General features: G+C 35.1%; 1 protein-coding gene across 1 annotated transcript; it reads right to left on the bottom strand.

The window, feature by feature from the left end:
* Nucleotides 1–13,117: 13,117 nt before the first annotated feature.
* Nucleotides 13,118–13,636, bottom strand: LOC109128910 (precursor of CEP12). Its single transcript, XM_019236199.2, has one exon. The coding sequence runs from the start codon at nt 13,570–13,572 to the stop codon at nt 13,294–13,296; it is 279 nt and encodes a 92-aa protein (XP_019091744.1). The 5' UTR covers nt 13,573–13,636; the 3' UTR covers nt 13,118–13,293.

Genomic DNA, 13,636 nt, shown 5'->3' with positions numbered 1-13,636 from the left:
CTTTATATCTCCAAAACAAAAGCATCAAGCAGAAACATGTTTTTTTGGTGAAATATTGTAAAGCTCAATTGAAGCTGAACTCTAAAATCAATTATAGAATTCCCCAAAAACCAGAAATTTTTCCGTACTCATAACTCAAAAATCCACGAAAGGTATGGTCTATGAATCAGATTTAACACAACAAAACCAAAGTGAGGAAGAATCACTTAAATCAACAAAACCATTTTTATGTTCAGAGACATCATCATTGATCATAATTTAAAACTGCTCAGAGACATCATCATTGATCATAATCTAAGATCCAACTTCGTATATCCATCTCTTGGGTAGTTATCATTTTGTTTCAATAAGATTTTAAACCTGTACTTGGTCGTCGTCAAGGCAGATGAAGAAAAACCATGGAAACAAGCAAGCAACGTCCTCCGGCTCCTCCGATACTCCCTTGGCACCATATCGTGATAAATTCAGCAACGATACTCAGGTTTAGAAGACAAGACAAGAGAAGAGAAGAGAAGAGAAAAGAAGAGAAGATACTCAATTTGCAATCCCCAATTGACTAACAACATAAAACCCTAATTTTGCTAACATCAATTCCCAAATTCATCATGAACTACAAATAAAACCAGAGAGATTCTTACTAATATAAACAGATTTAACCAAACTCTTATATCTCACAACTCGAATCTCCGATTTAGTCTTAATAGTTGGTTATGATTTGATGTCACCGCCGGTAGAGATGATGATAATGACGGAATTGAGCAACCGACGGATTTAAACAACTGATGGTGTCGGTGGAGTGAACATAATTGTTCCGATCATTACCAATTTCAGTCACTTTTGTATATAATTATTCCACTTCATTGTTTAGCAACTTTGCCATCTCCATCAATTATACCACCAATGGAGATGGTCTAAGATCCTAGACATACAGACTAAATAGGTTGGCTACATATAATAAACAATCTACAAATTAGTGTTCGAAAAACTAATAAAACTATACAGTAATAAATTTTGCCGATTTTGAGTTAGATCACTATTTTTATTATTGTTACGTTTGAACATTTAGTTATATTCTATCTATATATATAAAGTTGGCTTTTTCTCTCTTCTCCTCCATCTCATAACATTTTTTTAAAAAAAAATTCACATCATCAAAAGAACATAATTTCTAAAGTGAATACATCAATTAATTCACTCAATTTAATAAAAAGTTTATTATTAGAGAAAACAAAAATTTAAACTAAAATCTAAACCAAAAACAAAATGAAAAAAATACAACCTAAAAAAAAATCAAAGTAAAATATGAATAGAGATTACATAAATATAAAATTAGATATTTCTATCATAATATATAATAATTGTAAAAAAACTAGAAATTAGGGAAAAATAAAGTTATCATATATTTAATGGAACAACAATTATTTTCAACAATTATTAGGATAAAGAAAATAATAGTTTTTTAAAAAAACACAAGAATTAAAATGTTTTTGAAATCAGGAGGTTATTTAATTCTTGGTGTTAAATTATAATATCATGTTATCAATTAAAATTTGGTGTATATTATTATTTTCATCTATAGAATAATATAATTAATAATATTGTAACGCCCGCAAACCGGAAATCTGGGTTGTGCATCGATCGGCGCCAGTGAGTGCATCATATCGATGTAACTGCGCGATTGGTGTTCGGGTTAGTTATATTTTCTCCAGTTTGACGCGGTTTAGTTGATGGAAACCTAGGACTCGAGTAGTTAAAGGGAGAAATCGACGCCACTTATTCATTCAACCACTTTTATTGTTTCTAGAAGAAGAGAAAGAGAAAAAAAGTTCTTGAGAGGTTTCTGTGAATTCTGGAGATTTCTAAGTCGGTTTTTTGTGTTTTTGGAACGTGGAGAAGGAGATCTGGGCGAGGAAGTTGAGTAGGCGTCGTTGGAAAGCTTGAATTTCGCTGTTCTTCGTCAGATCTGCTTGTTTTAGAGGTGTGTGTGGGACCATGGCTTTTTTAAGCGATTAGATGTGTGTTTTGGGTGTTGATGGCTTATGTGGTTGTTTGTGAGTGTTTGCCTTTGAGTTTTGTGACCTTTGGGGGATATTTTCGGCCTCACGTAGCCAATAGAAGTCGGTGGAGATTGTGTTCGGCGATGCTTCGCGCGACTGCATCGATCGATGCAAGGTGTGCATCGGTCGATGCAGTTAGGGATTTTGGAGGAGATGCGAGGTTGCGTCGATCGATGCAAGGAGTGCATCGGTCGACACAACTAGGGATTTGGAGGTTGCATCGATCAACGCAAGGAGTGTGTAGGTCAAAGCATATATGTTGCATCGGGCGATGCAAATGGTGCATCGGTCGACGAAATGTCGCAGAGTCACGGATGTGTTCAGAATTGTCTGGTTTGCTTGTTTTGTGTATTGTTTGTGTTTGTCTCTTCGCTTATGTGTATAGCCCAATAGTTGGGAGGATTGCTTCAATGAGTATTTGTGATAATACTCACGCATCTCAATTGTTGTTTGTGGTGTGCAGATATGTGACGTTGTATCATGGCGATGAGGAGGAAAAAGATTTCGATTATGTGTTGTTGGTTATGTTAATAATGTTGGAACCTTGTATAGAATCATGCTAGGTTGTTGGATAGAATGATTAAGAATGATATCGTGTTGATGTTTTATTAGAGTTGGTTATGAGTTATGTTTCCACTGTGTATGTTATTGGATGTTGGTTTATTATTGGTATTGTGGTTGGTTAGTAATATTTATGTTGTTGGTTAATTAAGTAGTATGAGATGCTTAACTATATATTATATAAAAAAACGGGACGGGTTGTTTCAAATATATATACGTGTATTTAAAACTTGAAACTATGTTTGTTAGTGTTAAATTATAAATTGATGTTACCGATTAAAATCAAAAGATTTGGTGCATATTATTATTTAGAATTCTATATAATATAATAATTAAAATAGTTTGAGTATCTATGTTATTCATCGTTTTCAAAATTTAAAAATGGTGAAATTTGTTAAACAAAGGTATATCCAAAAAAGGAGAAAATATTAATCAAGTGCTCAAAAATGAAATGTATAAGGTTACTTAAAAATAAAACATGTTAAAGAAAACTCCTTATGAACATCACACACACCAAAAAAAAAAGTGAAAAATACTAACAAATTTTTTGAGAAAGCTATTATAATAGAATGTGAGATAATATATTATAAGTGAGATAATTAAATGTGAACAGAGAGTAAATGTAAGAGATGACGAGTGTATATCGGAAAATAAAGAAAGAATTAATTGTCAAAAAATGTTAAAGAAATAGATATGTTTTGTATTGCTTAATAAACTAAATTTGAAATCTATATGAATTTATATTTTAATATTAAATAATTATAATTATATTCAAAGGTTTGTATTAATAATAATGAAATTATAGTCTCACACAACATGCAGGTTATAAATCTAGTTTTCTGTATAAAATAAAAGTAGTTAATTTCAAAATATATATTGTAATCCATCCAAAATCATGTTTTCAATTTCAATCAAAAATGGAGAAATAAAATTCGTGTTTTTCCAATCCATTTCTATTATTACTCCGAAACTAATATTTCGAATATCATTTTAATTTTCACTTAGTTATTAGTATTTATTTCTAACCTAAACTTTAAGAAGAACAATTCATTGAGCAATCAAATTATGAGTTATTGTTTTAACGTAATTATGATGTTACATAAATTAAGTATCTATTACAGTAACATTTTTGTTTATTTCATCATTAATCATGTGGTCCTTTACATCATAATAACAAAAATCCCAATGTAATGTTATGTCAAGACTCAAGGGGCTACAAAGAAATGCGCAAATCCAAAATGGTCCTCTCTGGTAGGTCTCTTCCAACCAGTGCAGTGAATTTTTTTGGGTCCTTTATGCGATCAGTTTAATATAGAAAATCGCATACATGCCAATGATCGATTTGTATATAAATGTACTGCTGTAGTTTTGAAGGTAAATCTTTTTAAAAATGAAACCAAACGATACTTGGATTCAATCTTTCTTCAATAATTTTTATTTATCTCATATTCTTATGTGGTATTAGAGTAGGTAGTCCATCGAAGTTTTAAAAACCATAAATCTTCTCCATGTTTCTTTAGATTTTGAAGTGGAAAAAACAAAAACAGATAGTCCGACCGGTTGTTTTCAAGGGGCAAACAGTACTTATTGTGGTAAAGAACCACAAGTACTGCTCTACGTAATAATTGTGGCTTGTGGGAGCACATTGCTAGCTCTCAAGAGGTATCAATAAATGTGTTCATGCATGTGCTTTTAATTAGAGTTCTTTGGAGCAGTCTATCGTTACCTCTTACTCATACGTTAAAACTGTAAATAATATATTAGACATTTTGGTTAATGTATTTGGCGATTTTCATATCTTTGAGGTAAAAAGACGCTGAACATCCAACCAGAGGAAAAGTTATTCAAATTATCATTTTAGGAAATTCATAGCATTGTGTTAAATGAAATGATTCTGCCACAACGAAAGACGTGGTAAAATTTTTTACTACTTTTACTGCTCCGTATAGAAGGGAGATATACAATAAACATGATACTATATCCCTTCAATTTTTGACCAAGTCAATGTGGGTTTTACTCTGGTTACAATTTTATCGATTTTACGCGATTACTCAAATTATGCAATGCAACAGATGAAAAGGAATCAAATTTAATAGAGATGTAAACTACATTTGGGACCACTAGGCTAGCATGCCGTAACCCTGGCTCCTATCGGTAAATGCTGCCTGAAACATTTATAATTAAAATCTATCTGGGTTTTATGATTATTCGGTTCAGTTTCATCGGGTAAAAACATTTAGAATCAATTTGGTTTGCTTGGATTTTTCAATTCGGTACTCGTGTTTTAAGTCTAAGCCTAGATGATACTGTTAGGAGCGCAAAAATTGAATTGAGAATAATATGAATTATATTGAAATAACAAAGTCGAACAAATTACAATAACATAATATAAGACATAACATAAATCACCTAGACAATATATGATATATTTTTTCTTAATTCGACCGTAAGTGCTTTCGGACAATCATAATGTATGAATTCCATGATACAACCGATCACAAACTATTACTCTAGCACACGAGTAATAGAACTCAAGCTAAAATATATACATTATACTCCCGAGACTACTGCTAACTAAGAACTTACATTGGACATAACAAGAAAGAGAGAGCGATAGCAATTTTAAAACTAGGAGTTTTTGTGTTTTTGAGCGTGAGAAATAATAAGAGACTGCGGCTCTATATATAATGGAAGGAGGTAGGGTCTCGAGAGAATATTCACACAGTATTCCGCAAGTTTCTTGGAGTATTTCCAAAGTTGCTTGGAGTTCACGCCAAGTCTTTCCAAAAACTTAAATGGACCTAAATGCGGTCCAAAAAATACTCTGCGAGGTAAGAATTCCCAAGAGCCCAAGGCCCACGGCCCATGGTCACGCGCTAGCGTCCGGCCCGGTTCGGTTCGGCGCTCTTGTGGGAACTAGGGCTGGGCACTAATACCTGTCACCCGTATTCGACCCGTTACTCGGCTCGTATCCGTCCCGAAAAAAGGGTACCCAAAGCTTTAGGATCGAATGAAGGGTATTATAATTATATTACCCGTGAGTAAGGGACGAGTAAAGGATATTAGTTTAGTTTTCAATACCAGTCCCGTTACTCTTCCCTTTACCTGTTTTGTTACCCGACCCGTTAATACCTTTTAATATTTTGTATTATTATTATTTATTATTAATTTATAAATATATTATAGAGTTTAAGTTAAAGCCTAAGTTCAACTTAACCTAACAAAAATGATATATACGATGCCCAATTCAATTATATATTACTTTTATTTTAAAGTTTGTAATTTTATAATTTTTGGAACTATATGTTGCATACATTTATGAATTTTTTTTTTTTTTTTGGATCTCGGAATATGAAATTATTATTGCGATTATTGACAATTTTTTTACCGAATACTCATTTTTCCGGGTAAAAGTAAAGGGTTGGGTATTTCAAGGGTCAACTATTTTTTACCGGGTACTCGTTTTTCTGGGTACCAGTTATTTAAGGGTCGAGTACGAGTAATTTTTTTCTAGTACCCGTTATGGTCAGGTCGGGTAAAGGGCATGAGAAAATTCAAGGGTACCTATCCCGTGCCCAGCTCTAATGGGAACCTTCCCTTTTCCTTCTACACACTTTTGAAACGAGAAAAGTGTGAAAACATAGAAAAGAGTGAAAAAACACTCCCATTTCCGATGTTAGACTTTTTCCCAAACCCTCCAAGTAGCTCATTTCACACTCTTATTTCTCATTCAAATCAACTCTGTTTTGGACTTATGAGTAAACCATCTTGTAGTACTTGTTACCAGCTTTCCATTGCACTATCGACCCAAAATTTCCGTTCATCCATTTGGCTGGAATTTGGTCGGAAAGTCGCTGGAAAGTCATTGTCCTAAAACATGCAATTTTCAGAAACTTTATTGCTTTAATTCAGTTCCAACAATCCCCACATGAATGGAAATAAGTCTAAACATATGACGACTGAACTAACCCTATAGACTGACACAACTGCCTAGACTAGCCAGACCTTCGAGAGTATATGTGAAAACTAACTATATTTGAGTTGGTGGCGTTTTTCAACCTTGAACCTACTCATTCTTAATACACGTCGAGCTTACTCCACCAGATGGTGAACATGATGTCTTGAACCATCTGGAGCTGTATCTAAGCTTAGACAGCAGGTATAACACATCTTCGTTTTCTCTTAGAACGAGGATCTATATTGTGCTCATTATGACCTTGAACATGCCTGATTAATCATGAGTAAAATTGGAGAGTATAGCCTCAAATGTTCTCCTGAAACAGCCCCATTTCACACTCAGGTGATTTTAATAGCTGCTTGTATTTAAAGAAATATCATGTAAGTATTTCAAATATTTTACAAAGCTAGATTTCAAATCATTAAAAGCATATGTTTAACCTCTACAAATACATGATGCACTTTATATCACTTTAAGAATTGGGATAAGACAACAGTCTCTTAGTGCTTGTAGCAGATTCAGCTTGATTTAGTTGTCCCTTTGAACCTAGGTCATGGGGTCTCCAATCTTAGTAGGTGGGGTTACCATCAAACATCCTCTTAAGTTATAGGCTTTAAACCTATGCCTCTTGCTGACTTTGTTACTTGATCTCGCGCCAAAATTTTTGCCAATGGATCCACTAGGTTGTCTTGCGTCGAGATGTAATCAATCGTAACTACACCTGTTGAGATAAGTTGTCTAATAGTTTTATGTCTATGTCTGATGAGACGGGATTTACCATTATAATGAGTGCTCCTTGCCCTGCCTGTAGTCTATTGACTATCGTAGTGTACACGTACTGCAGGCACAGGTTTCCCCCACACTGGGATGTCTATTAAGAAATTACAAAGCGATTCAGCTTCCGATAGAGCTATCTCTAAAGCTATGAATTCAGATTCCATAGTTGATTTAGCCGCCAGGGTTTGTTTGAAAGACTTCCAAGACACTGCTACACCTCCAAGTGTATAACCGTATCCACTTGTAGATTTTGAGTTCCTCGAGTTTGAGATCCAGTTGGTATCACTGTAACCTTCCAAAACTGCGGATTCTCTACCATAGTGCAAGATAACGTAGATAGTCCAAAACTCTAGTTATAGCCATCCAATGCTTATATCCTGGGTTACTTGTGTAGCGATTAAGTACATTTACAGAGTGTGCTAAATGTGGTCTTATACAGTTTGTCAAGTACATTAGACTGCCAAATACCCTTGAATACTCCACTTGTTGCACAGGTTCACCAGAATTTTTGGTCAAATGAAGTTGAGGATCCTCTGGAGTTTTTGTAGTCCCATTTGAGTAATGCTTGAATCGATCAAGTATCTTTTTAGCATTGTGGGTTTGAAATAAGATCAAGTATCTCATCAATTCTAATGATTTTTATCTGAAAAACTACATCTACTAAACCCAAGTATTTCATGTCAAAAATTCTTTTAAGCATGTTTTTCGTTTGATTTATGATGTCTTTGTTGATTCCAATGATGAGCATATCGTCTACATATAAGCATAACAAAATGTACCATGTTGGAATAGTTTTGTAGTATATCAGTATATGCATTTGTCGTATTCATTAATGCTAAAACCATTAGACATCATCATACTGTCAAACTTCTCATGCCACTGCTTAGGAGCTTGTTTGAGTCCATATATTGACTTCACAAGTTTACACACTTTGTGTTCTTGTCCTGGAATAACAAACCCTTCAGGTCATTTCATGTAAATTTCCTCTTCCAAATTTCCATGGAGAAATAGATTTCAAGATTTCTCAAGGTTGCAATGCTTATAATCATCATGATCTTATAATCATCCTGATTGAAGATAGTCTTGTTACCAGTGAATAGGTATCAAAGAAGTCTAATCCTTCTTTTTTGCTGAAATCATTGCACTACAAGCCTAACCTTGTACCACTCAATATCACAATTGGTTTTTCGCTTTATCGTGAAAATCCATTTACACCCCAAAGGTTTAAATCCTTGTGGTAGATCTGTTATCTCGTAATAATGATGTTGCCAGATAGAGTCTATTTCGGTTTTGACTGCTTCCTTCCAATAAGGTGCATCAAGTGTAGACATGGATTCTGCATATGTTCTAGGTAGATTTTCAGCTAGAAATGCCATCATCAGAAAATCTTCACCAAGCGATTTACTTTTGCGAGCTCTTTTGCTCCGTCTAGGTTCTTCTTCAGGTTCCAGTTCAGTTTCCACAGCTATAGTACTCAAAGTATTGCCAGCATCCGAGGTCGCTGCACCTCGTTGTTCACGATTCCGTTTATGAGTTTTGCTGCAGGGGAAAATGTCTTCAAAAAAAGAAGCATTTCTTGATTTTATAATTGTATTCATATGGATTCTGGAATATCTGATTTATGAAATAGAAATCGATAATCACTACTATTATGGGCATATCCGCTGAAAATACAGTCTACGGTCTTAGGCCCAATTGTGACCTTTTTAGGAGGTGGTACAACCACTTTTGCTAGGCACCCCCACACTTTGAGGTATTTGTACGAAGGTATTGTACCTTTCTAAAGTTCATGTGGTGATTTGCCAGTAGAATGCGGTATCCTGTTGAAGATGTAATTAGTGGTAAGCAACGCTTTCCCCACATATTCTAGGCTAACTAGGATTCCTGCAACAATGCATTCATCATCTCTTTCAGAGTTCGATTCTTTTATTCCGCTATTCCGTTAGATTTAGGTGAGTAGGGAGCGGTTGTCTAATGTATAATGTTTTTTTCTCTTCAAAATGCATAGAACGACTCATTATATTCTCCTCCTCTATCACTTCAAACTAATTTTATAGTTCTCTAAAGCTGGTTTTCTACTTCGAGTGTGAACTCTTTGAATTTTTCCAATGCTTCATTTTTTCTATGCAGGAGATATACATAGCAATATCATGTGCAATCATCAATGAAGGTAACAAAGTATTTCTTACTGCCTCTAGTTTGCACATATTTAAAAATCACATAATTCTGTGTGATTTAAATCTAGAGGTTCAGTTGTTCTTTTAACGCGTGGTGATGGAGTTTTAGTGAGTTTGGCTTTTACGCACACTTTACATTTTTCATGGTTAGTTTTGAATTTCGGTATTAAATTCAAATTTTGCATTTTCGCATTGTTTTATAACTGACATGTCCTAAACGTTAATGCCAAGTAGTAAACGACTCAACCAAGTAAGCAATAGGGGTTTCTTTCATTTTAGCAACAGAAGAAGAAGTTACATTTTTCGGGAGGACTGTCATTACAGACATGGAAAACCATGCTTGCTTAACACTGCTTTGGAGATGAGATTCTTTCGCATGTCTGGTACGTGTTTCACGTTTTGCAATGTGAGCTCACGATCAGAAGTTAGCTTCAGATATTCTTTGTCCTTACCTTCAATCTTGGACATCGCCGTGTTGCCCATGAAAATCTGCTCATTTTTTACTTGTTCTTCATGTTGGTTGTGAACATGGTCCTATCAGAGTATATGTGTGTGGTAGCTCCAGTGTCGTAGACCACTCCATTGGATTGTCTTTCACCATGTTACATTCATTAACCACCGCAAACATGTCTTCTTCAGTTAGGTTTGTCTGGCTATTGAGATCTTTGGCTTTGTTTTTGCAAAACTTCAGCCTTGTGCTCAATCTTGCCACAATGATGATACTTCCCTTTGAACTTCCTCTCAAGGTTGTTTTTCTTGAAGGTTGTTGCAGATGACACCTTCAAAGCCTTATGTGGAATAGAGATCCCTTTACCAGCTTGGCCTTATGCCCAACTACATGGACATCATGCTTTTGGTTTTAAGCATCTGAATGAGCTCCACGATTGTTGTCCTCAACCCTCAACCTTCGGATGAGATAATCAAGAGGTATTGCCTTGCGTTTGAAGTTAAGGTAATTCTTGAAATCCTACCAGCATGGTGGTAGATTTTCGATCAAGCAAATTCATTTTAAAGACATTGCAGATCGACATCACTTCCAACTCTCCTAAAAGATACGTTGAAGAGCCTCCACTTGTTCCATAATTGGTTTGGAATCCACCATCTTGAAGTTCAGAACCTTCCTAGTTGAGAATTTAGGTATCCCAGACTCATCAATCTTGTACTTATTCTCCAAAGCCAACCACAATGCTTTTGAAGTCTTGTACATGTTGTAGAGGTCGTACAGATCATTGACCAAACGGTTCAAAATCTGACATTTGCAACAATAGTCCCCTTGGGTCCAGTTATCCATACTTCCAACCACAAACACATTTGTGGCATCTTGCGGAAGCATTGGTGGATCCTCTGTGAGGTATCTTTCCATGTTCATGCTGACCAAGTAGTAGCGCATCTTGTTTTGCCACATTATGAACCCAGCTTTGCCATCAAACTTATCTAGCATCATCCCTTGGGAAGCCGAAGGTGGTATCTCCATGTGGGTTGATCCATTATCGAACAGATTTCAGCACACGTTTTCCATACCATAATCAGTAAGCTTCGTGTTTTTAAGTTCTTTTGGAAGATGTAAAGCCAACTCTTCAAGAGTCTCAGCAGGGATCTCAGGAACTCTATCACCGTCAATGTTGTTGGTATTGTTTCCAGACATTATGTTTAACAAAAAATAGATATGATTAGTATATCAATCAAATAATTCAAGTAATTAAATTTCACTGAATTAATTTTGCAAACTCGCTTAAGAAGCGTTCATAGAAACTCGTTTCACGTTTCACAAATTCACTCAATTAAGAGAGTTTGTGGAAACCAGAAAGAGTAGATAAGAAAAAAAGTGAAAGCGTTTGTCTAAAACTTTCCGTGTAAGCACCGAAAGTTGGAAGCAAAAACAGTTTTAAGAAAATTTTAAAATCGTTTTTAAAAATAAAAATTCGAAAAATTCTTAATCCGTTTAAAGCGATAAGAAGAAAGCGGATTTATTGAATTAAGACTGTTAGGAGCGTAAAATCAAATTGAGAAAATATGCGAATTATATTGAGATAACAAAATCAAAAATGAATTACAATAACATAATATAAATCACGGAGGCAAGATATGATATCTTTTTCCTTAATTCAATAAATCGGCCGTAAGTGCTTTCGGACAATCACAATTTATGAATCATAGGATACAACCGATCACGAACTGTGACTCTAGTACAAGAGTAATAGAACTCAAGTAAACATATCTATGTTATACTCCCGAGACTACAACTAACTAAGAACTTACTTTGGACAAAGCAAGAGACAGAGAGGGAGCGGCGGCGATTTTATAACTAGGAGTTTTATGTTTTTTAGCGTGAGAAATAATAAAAGGCTATAGCTCTATATATAGTGGAAAGAGGTAGGGTCTCGAGAGAATATTCTCAGAATATTTTGCAATTTCCTTGTGAGTATTTCCCAAGTTGCTTGACTCCAAGTCTTTCCAAAAATTACTAGGAGAGCCCAAGAGCCCAAGGCCCACATACCCGCTCCAGGACCGGCCCGGTTCGGTGCGCGTGTAGGAACCTTTCCTCTTCCTTCTACACACTTATGAAACTAGAAGAGTCTAAAAACATATATTAATGAATGAAAAACACTCCCATTTCTGATGTGAGACTTTTTCCCAAACACCCCAAGTAGCTCACTTCACATCTTATTTCTCATTCAAATCAATTCCGTTTTGGACGTATGAGTAAACCATCTTGTAGTACTCGTTACCAGATTTCCATTGCACTATCGATCCGAATATTCCGTTCATCCATTTGGTCCGAAAGTTGTCGGAAAGTCATTATTCCAAAACCTGCAATTTTCAGAAACTTTATTTCTTAAATTCAGTTCCAACAGATACTATGCTTTGCTATTATCTAGACTTCATAGGTGTTGGCTGGGGTGCATAATGCAATGATGATAGAAGAGGTTGGACGTTTCGATAAAAAGGGAAGGGCAAAATATTCGTTCTTGATCGTCTTGACATTCAATAACTCAATCCTTAAAAAGAATTGAACGATTAGCAATGTGAATCAGCAAATGGCGGAGCTTGGAATGATCACAAAACACAAAATCTAAGACATAGATGTCGAAGTTGAGAGATGATTGGCCATGGATGCGATCAAGCTTGACTTCCCTGTTGCGACCATATAACAAGTGTCCATCCATTTTCTCTTTCAAGCTTTACCAACTCTCACTCGAGCTTTAAGATGAATTTTTCTAGATCTCTTGTATATAACTATATTACACGCATCTAAAGAGGCAGGAATATGATGCATGGATGTTTAGTTTCAAGTTTGAATTATGTGGTGTTTGCAAGAACTGGTTCATGATGACATTGAGACAAATACTAAGGAAACCTATTGATTGAGTAGAATCTCGCACAAATTCTCAATTTATAGTTTAGACTGGCGTTGTAGTAGTTTAGGTTACAATAGTCATCTCACCATCACTGCTATTAGCAAACTAACGGAAATCCCTCCTAAACTCGTAAAAATTAAACTATCTACATATATACTCTTCCATGTAGTTAACAGTTCTGTGATCATACTGTTTTTGTATTATTTACTAACAATAAATATAAGCATCCCAAACAATATATGGTTGGTATTTATGAACAAAAATAGAACCATCCTTCTTTTAATTTATTCGTATTCATATCCACGCCATAAAAAAAACTGTTTCCATAAAGAGAAAAACATAAGAAGGATCAGTACCAAGAACAGCATATTTTCGGACCATATATGGCAACGAGTGTTTTTTTTTCATGGAGCACCAGGGGGATCCTTGTGTCCGATACCTTGGCTAGGACCCTGACCAGTGGGTCGGAATGCGGTTTGTTCAATGTTCTTGTATATATTGATCTTGAACCTTTCAAAATCATCCTTTGGGGGTGATGGTGGTGACCACTTGATCGAACTTGGCGGACTAAACACTCTAATTGGTTTTCGCGCAGCTGTTGTAATTTCAAAATGCAGATTTAACACAAGCAAAAACATCACAAATAAGGATAAAGCCACAATAGAACTATCACGGCTCACCATAATCAATAAAACTTAGAGAGAACAGTATATCTAACAATTTGAATCTTAGAACGTTAGATGAAAT

Source organism: Camelina sativa, chromosome 14, assembly GCF_030686135.1.
Source record: "Camelina sativa cultivar CO46 ecotype springtype chromosome 14, ASM3068613v1".
NCBI lineage: Eukaryota > Viridiplantae > Streptophyta > Magnoliopsida > Brassicales > Brassicaceae > Camelina > Camelina sativa.
The sequence above is the reverse complement of the archived record's forward strand: the minus strand, read 5'-3'. Positions and strand labels throughout refer to the sequence as shown.

What these genes read in the sequence shown, in the direction of transcription:
- LOC109128910 (XM_019236199.2), bottom strand. Translation starts at nt 13,572, where the DNA reads ATGGTGAGCCGTGATAGTTCTATTGTGGCTTTATCCTTATTTGTGATG.